The following is a 6,898-nucleotide window of genomic DNA, read 5'->3' as shown; positions in this document are numbered from 1 at the left end:
GAGATCGAGATGGAGGGAGGACGGGAGGAAGGGATGGAGGGATCGAGAAGGAGGGAGGGAGGAAGGGAAGGATGGAGGTGGAGGGAGGGCAGGAGAGTTCGAGATGGAGGGAGGGTGGGAGGAAGGGAGGGAGGAATGGAGGACGAGGGAAGGGGGAAGGAGGGAGGAGGAGGGAGGGCGGAAGGGATTGAGGAAGGGATTGAGGTAGAGGCAAGGCAGGAGTAAGGAAGGGATTGAGGTGGATGGAGGGCGGGAGGATCGAGATGGATGGTGGGTGGAAGGAAGGGAGGGAGGTATCAAGGTGGAGGGAGGGAGGAAGGGATGGATGGAGGTGGAGGGTCAGCGAGGGTGAGAGGGACTAAGGGAGGACTAGAGGTGGAGGGAGGGATCGAAGTAAGGGAGGTTGGTAGGGAGGGAGCTAGTGTTTGAGGTAGAGGGAGGGAGGGAGTGATTGAGGGAGGGATTGAAGCTGGGATTGCAGTGGAGAGAGGGAGGGAGGAAGGGATGGATGGAGGTGGAGGGTCAGCGAGGGTGAGAGGGACTAAGGGAGGACTAGAGGTGGAGGGAGGGATCGAAGTAAGGGAGGTTGGTAGGGAGGGAGCTAGTGTTTGAGGTAGAGGGAGGGAGGGAGTGATTGAGGGAGGGATTGAAGCTGGGATTGCAGTGGAGAGAGGGAGGGAGGAAGGGATGGATGGAGGTGGAGGGTCAGCGAGGGTGAGAGGGACTAAGGGAGGACTAGAGGTGGAGGGAGGGATCGAAGTAAGGGAGGTTGGTAGGGAGGGAGCTAGTGTTTGAGGTAGAGGGAGGGAGGGAGTGATTGAGGGAGGGATTGAAGCTGGGATTGCAGTGGAGAGAGGGAGGGAGGAAGGGATGGATGGAGGTGGAGGGTCAGCGAGGGTGAGAGGGACTAAGGGAGGACTAGAGGTGGAGGGAGGGATCGAAGTAAGGGAGGTTGGTAGGGAGGGAGCTAGTGTTTGAGGTAGAGGGAGGGAGGGAGTGATTGAGGGAGGGATTGAAGCTGGGATTGCAGTGGAGAGAGGGAGGGAGGGAGGTGGAAGGAGGGTGGGAGGGATTGAGGGAGGGATTGAGGTGGAGGCAGGGCAGGAGTAAGGAATGGATGGAGGTGGAGGGAGGGCGAGAGGGTTCGAGATTGAGGGAGGGTAGGAGGAAGGGAGGGAGGGATCGAGGACGAATGAGGGGGAAAGAGGGAGGTGGATGGAGGACGGAAGGGTTTGAGGGAGGTGGATGGAGGGCAGTAGTAAGGAAGGGATTGAGGTGGAGGGAGGATGGGAGGGATAGAGATGGAGGGAGGGCGGGAGGAAAGGAGGGGGGGATCGAGCAGGAGAGAGGGAAGAAGGGAGGGATGGAGGTAGAGGGAGGGCGGGAGGGTCCGAGATTGTTGGACTGGTGGGAGGAAGGGAGGGAAGAATCGAGGAGGAGGGAGGGGGGAAGGAGGGAGGTGGAGGGAGGGCAGAAGGGATTGAGGGAGAGATTAAGGTGGAGGCAAGGCAGGAGTAAGGAAGGGATCGAGATGGAGGCCGGGTGGGAGAAAGGGAGTGAGGGATCGAGAAGGAGGGAGGGAGGAAGGGAGGGATGGAGGTTGAGGGAGGGTTGGATGGTGGGAGCGAGGGTGAGAGGGACTAGGGGAGGTATAGAGGTGGAGGGAGGGATCGATGTAGGGGAGGGTGGAAGGGAGAGAGGAAGGGATCGAGGTGGAGGGAGGGAGGGAGTGATTGAGGGAGGGATTAATGGAAGGATCGAGGTGGAGGGAGGGAGGGAGGTGAAGGAAGGTCAGAATCGATTGAGGGAGGGATTGAGGTGGAGGTAGGGCAGGAGTAAGGAAGGGATTGAGGTGGAGGGAGGGGCGGGAGGGATCGAGATGGAGGGAGGGTGGGAGGAAGGGAGGGAGGGATCAAGGAGGAGGGGGGGATGGAGGGAGGAAGGTAGAGGGAGGGCAGATGGTATTGAGGGAGGGATTGAGGTGGAGACAGGGCAGGAGTAAGGAAGGGTTCGAGGTGGAGGGAGGGCAGGAGGGATCGAGATGGAGGGAGGGTGGGAGGAAGGGAGGGAGGGATCAAGGAGGAGGGAGGGATGGAGGGAGGGAGGTAGAGGGAGGGCAGAAGGTATTGAGGGAGGGATTGAGGTGGAGGTAGGGCATGAGTAAGGAAGGAATCGAGGTGGAGGGAGGGAGGGAAGGATCGAGATAGAGGGAGGGTGGCAGGAATGGAGGAAGGGGTCGAGGAGGAGGGAGGGAAGAAGGGAGGTAGGGAGGTGGAGGGAGGGTGGGAGGGAAGAAGGGAGGTAGGGAGGTGGAGGGAGGGTGGGAGGGAAGGAGGGATGGTGATAGGAATTGGGCGAGGGATAGAGGTGGAAGGAGGGATCGATGTAGGGGAGGGTGGGAGGGAGGGAGGTAGGGATCGAGGTTGAGGGAGGGAGGGAGTGATTGAGGGAGGGATTGAGGGAGGGGTCGAGGTGGAGGGAGGGGGAGAGAGGGTGGGAGGGAGGGAGGGAGGGATGGAGGTGGAGGAAGGGTGGGAGGAAGGGAGGGAGTGATGGAGGTTGAGGCCGGGCGGGAGGTATTGAGGGAGGGATCAAGGTTGAGTGAGGGTGGAAGAGACAATAGATGGATGGTATCAGTCTCTGAGATAAAAAGATTCGTTTGCGATAAATGACTTATTCTAAATTTCAATAACAATTAGAGAGTTGTTTAGGTTAATCATCATCATCATCATCATCTGTTCCAACGCCTATCGACACAAAGTGCCTTAGTTAGATTTCGCCAGTCATGTCTATCTTGAGCTTTTAAATTTATACTCCTCCACTCATCATCTCCTACTCCCTGCTTCATCAAAACTCCACATTGAAGCATTACTAGTCATATGACTCTCAGGCGTTATAGCCGAGAATAGCTGGTTTAACCTGTGCTCATTGCTTTATGGCTAATAGCGGGATGGAACGGATCTTATAATTACTTTTTTATAGATTAAGGATTTTTTGGGATGTGATGTAACAACCGATAGCTTGAAGGAATAATTACTACATATGGTTATACGCAGAGAATTCGACGGCATTTTAACTCCTTATTTCAAGTAATGCTAAAATGTTCCCATATATTCCAAAATGAGAATACGTAGTAGAATAGATGACAAGTCCTTCCTCAGGATGATGCTCTGCGTCCTCCTGAAGTTTGAACTAAAGTTACTTTATTCTTTTTACTCATATAACTGCTATATGTCAAAACATCGTGAGACAAGCTGAATAACATTAAGTTTACACGTAAAATGTATTCACTGTTGACTTGGCTGCAGCACAAAGAACAAATGAATGTAATGATTATTATCTCTTTTTAAATTGATTGAAAACAACTTTGATATTCATAAACACAAAACTTGTTCACAACCAAATTCAAACGATCAGGAAATAAAGAAAGAGAGGGGCACTTGGTAGAAAGTTTACCGTCGCCATTTCAAAGTCTTATTTTCTCTAGACTCAACTGCTTATTTATACTTCGATGTATTTTCTTCAAAAGCTAATGGATTTGTCTTTTGATCATAGCATAAATCTTAACAAAGTTTCACTGAAATTGGTTTAGTGGTTTTTGCACACTGTTGTTCACAATCAAAACAATAAACTAACTAAATCTTTGCCAGTTACTTAAAATTGCGATTATTTTCAAAGTACTACTGCGTACTTGTACTTTGATGCACTCTATAAAAAATATTGCAGATTTATCCTTGGGTCATACATAACGTGACTACCATGTTTGGTCAAAATCAATAAGTTATTTGTTTGTGTAAAATTGCTCGCAAACAAACAAACAAACTAATAATTATACCTACAATGAGACAGGTTGAATACATACGCTTCGATTTTGGTGAAGGCAATACAAGATTCCAGCCCAAAAAAATTTTCTTATGATCAAGAAAAATGAGACAGTCCTTCATTAAAATGTTACCTCTCTTACTAAGATAAAAGCCTACTAACAGCAATAAGCCAGTAAAAGAAAAACAAACAATGTATCATGCGACTTTAAGATGGCTATTATATCACACTATTCTTATCTTTTCGCAATCCAGGCGTGTCAAGGTGGAAAGGAAACTCTGCGGAGATTATCAAACAAATCAGGACCTTCAACTCCATGAGACGTCATTTGCATCTCCATTTCCCTCCGAGGTCAGAGGAGTACAATTGACATTGATCTAACATTATCTTTACATACATATGTGTCCATAGGAGTAGCAAGTGATACATTAGCCAGAATAAATACAAACATTCACGTGCGTGCAGAGAGAGAGAGAGAGAGAGAGAGAGAGAGAGAGAGAGAGAGAGAGAGAGACATTATACACACACACACACACACACACACATATATATATATATATATATATATATATATATATATATATATATATATATATATATATATATATATATATATATATATATGTGTGTGTGTGTGTGTTTGTCTCTGAACATAAGCCTGCATATGCGTTCTGGAATGACACTTCTTACTTTACATAAAATAATAGGAATTACTTCTTGGCAAGGAAGTTGGCTTTCGTTTCCTAAAAGCAAACTAGAAAACAAAGAAAAGGAAAAGAAAACTACTAATATAAAAGTTTACGTGTTTATTGAAAGTGTCATTCAAACTTTTCCATCGTCTTTTCAAGTTGCAGAAAAATACAAAGACCAAAATCTAAGAGAAGAAAAGAAACAAAAACCTTTTTCGAAAACACCCATTAAGTCAGCGACATAAACATCAGTTACACAATGTGGAGGAGTTTCTTTCTCAATGCAAATTTCCATTTCCATTTGTTTAGATTCAGATATTTAACATTGACCTTCACAAACAATGGTTGTTTATGTAGTGTCCAACTACATAGCATTTCAGTTATGTATTCTCTTTTACAGCAGCAATGGTATCGGCTCTACTGGAATTCTTGTTTGTGTTTGGTCGCCAGGAATCAGGTCAACGTCTCTTGGCTTTAGAAATTTTTTTTTTTTAGAGTCAGGAGAATTATTTTCAGTTATTCCGGAGTTAAACCATGATTACTTACAGTATACTCTCTCTCTCTCTCTCTCTCTCTCTCTCTCTCTCTCTCTCTCTCTCTCTCTCTCTCTCTCTCTCTCTGTTAAGGTCGAAGTTAGTTTTGATCTTACTTCAAGAGAGATAACTATAACAAAGGTTTTAATCTTATATTCTACATATAAATGGATTAGATAACTGAGTTCCCTTGCATTTTTAAACTGAGTAATCTCCATTGCTTATATTTTGTTTATACTTAACTTTTCAATACCATCTATATGCTATGTGTCATAGGGGCACCAAAGAATACAAGTGCATTAACTATCATCAACATCTATAGTTAAAAATATATAATTAATCAAAGTATCTTTCATAAATCACCCTGTTGTTACAACAGATAAAAGTGAGGAATATCAAGGTATACTATCGGATACTATGTCTACCCAAGATACTAATTCATCGAACAAGATAAATTCCTCTTAGTTAGAGTCATGATTCAGCATCTAATGAAGAGACCTTCTGACCCTTCGATATTGGTTGAGGTCCCCAAATGGACGCCAATGATCTGGATATCCCAGACTCCCATTGTTTGATGATATGAAAAAAAATACCTTTGGTCCATTCATTCAGAAAGTGATCTCCCTTCAACTCGCTCCACTAAGAATTGATATATTTATATTAGGATCAATTGTCTCTCCTTTGTATCCCATACATTTACTGAACTACCTCCTGTTATTCTTCCTCTTCTTCCTATTCTAATTCTCCCTACCGCACTTCTTTTCACTCTCTCTCTCTTTTACCTCTTCATACTCTTGTTACTCTTCCTCTCCACCTTCATCTTTTTCCATTGTCTAGAAATCAGAATCATCAGCATTAAAGAATATCCTCCATCTTATCCTCATCCTAATCCTCAATCTCATCCTCATCCTCCTGTCCTCCTTCGGCGTCTCCTTTCCCTCCACCTTTTCCTTTTTATAACTCTTCCACTTCAATTTATGTCTCATATTTACCTTTCCTCTGATGTCCAAGCAATCAATGATTCCTCTCTTTTCCTCGTACCCCTGTAATTACTCTTCCTCTTCTTATCTCCTCTTTTTAAGCTCATACCCTTTCCTCTTCGCTACTTCCTTTATTTTCTGCTTCATGTTCTCCAAGTCTCTGCGTATTCATACAGTCCACTTTGAACTAGAAAAACGAACTGTCTAGACAGTAAAATTTTTCATTTTACCTCATCTGCAAAATAAAGAATTTTTTCCAAGTCCGATGAATACAATCTTACGATCAGAAATTATTCACAGAAATATTTCACCACCTTAAAGACCCTAGCGGACACTGTAGAGCTTATGCTTTTTCTTTGAAAATGAATGTGGATGCAAGAATGAGGATGAACTGTACACTCGTAAACTCGCCTATACATATGCAAGAATAAACACACACACAAACACTCGCGCACACACACACACACACACACACACACACACATATATATATATATATATATATATATATATATATATATATATATATATATATATATATATATATATATATATATATATATATATATATATATATATATATATATATATATATATATATATATAAGGCACTTACCCTAGTTATGGGGGCAGCTAACCTAAAGAAGAACAATTTTTTTTTTTCGCATCTACTAGCCGGATAATGGATTCATCCAAGTTTGATTTGCACTGTTAGGGTAACACAACCAACCCCTCCCCGTTATACAACATAAATAAGCTTCATGTGCTGAATCCACTCCTGCTGCTGCTACTTCAACGGTCAATAAGGCGACCCGAGAATGCAGCACATTCCTATTTTTAGCACGTGCTTTTGCCTCTTGTCACATCTATCCTC

General features: G+C 44.3%; 1 protein-coding gene across 1 annotated transcript in view; it reads right to left on the bottom strand.

Moving 5' to 3' along the window:
- LOC137656516 (proline-rich protein 36-like) overlaps nucleotides 1-6,196 on the bottom strand; it is a 7,262-nt gene extending 1,066 nt beyond the window's left edge. Inside the window, exons 1-3 of the mRNA XM_068390689.1 lie at nucleotides 6,134-6,196; nucleotides 480-1,640; nucleotides 1-358 (exon numbers count right to left, since the gene is read on the bottom strand). The exon at nucleotides 1-358 is cut by the window's left edge and continues 211 nt beyond it. Of these exons, the coding sequence (XP_068246790.1) occupies nucleotides 1-358; nucleotides 480-1,640; nucleotides 6,134-6,196 (1,582 nt within the window). The remainder of the gene's footprint in view (nucleotides 359-479; nucleotides 1,641-6,133) is intronic.
- Between the last annotated feature and the right edge of the window lie 702 nt (nucleotides 6,197-6,898).

This window comes from Palaemon carinicauda, chromosome 17 (assembly GCF_036898095.1).
Source record: "Palaemon carinicauda isolate YSFRI2023 chromosome 17, ASM3689809v2, whole genome shotgun sequence".
Classification (NCBI taxonomy): domain Eukaryota; kingdom Metazoa; phylum Arthropoda; class Malacostraca; order Decapoda; family Palaemonidae; genus Palaemon; species Palaemon carinicauda.
This window is presented reverse-complemented; position numbering and strand designations above follow the sequence as displayed.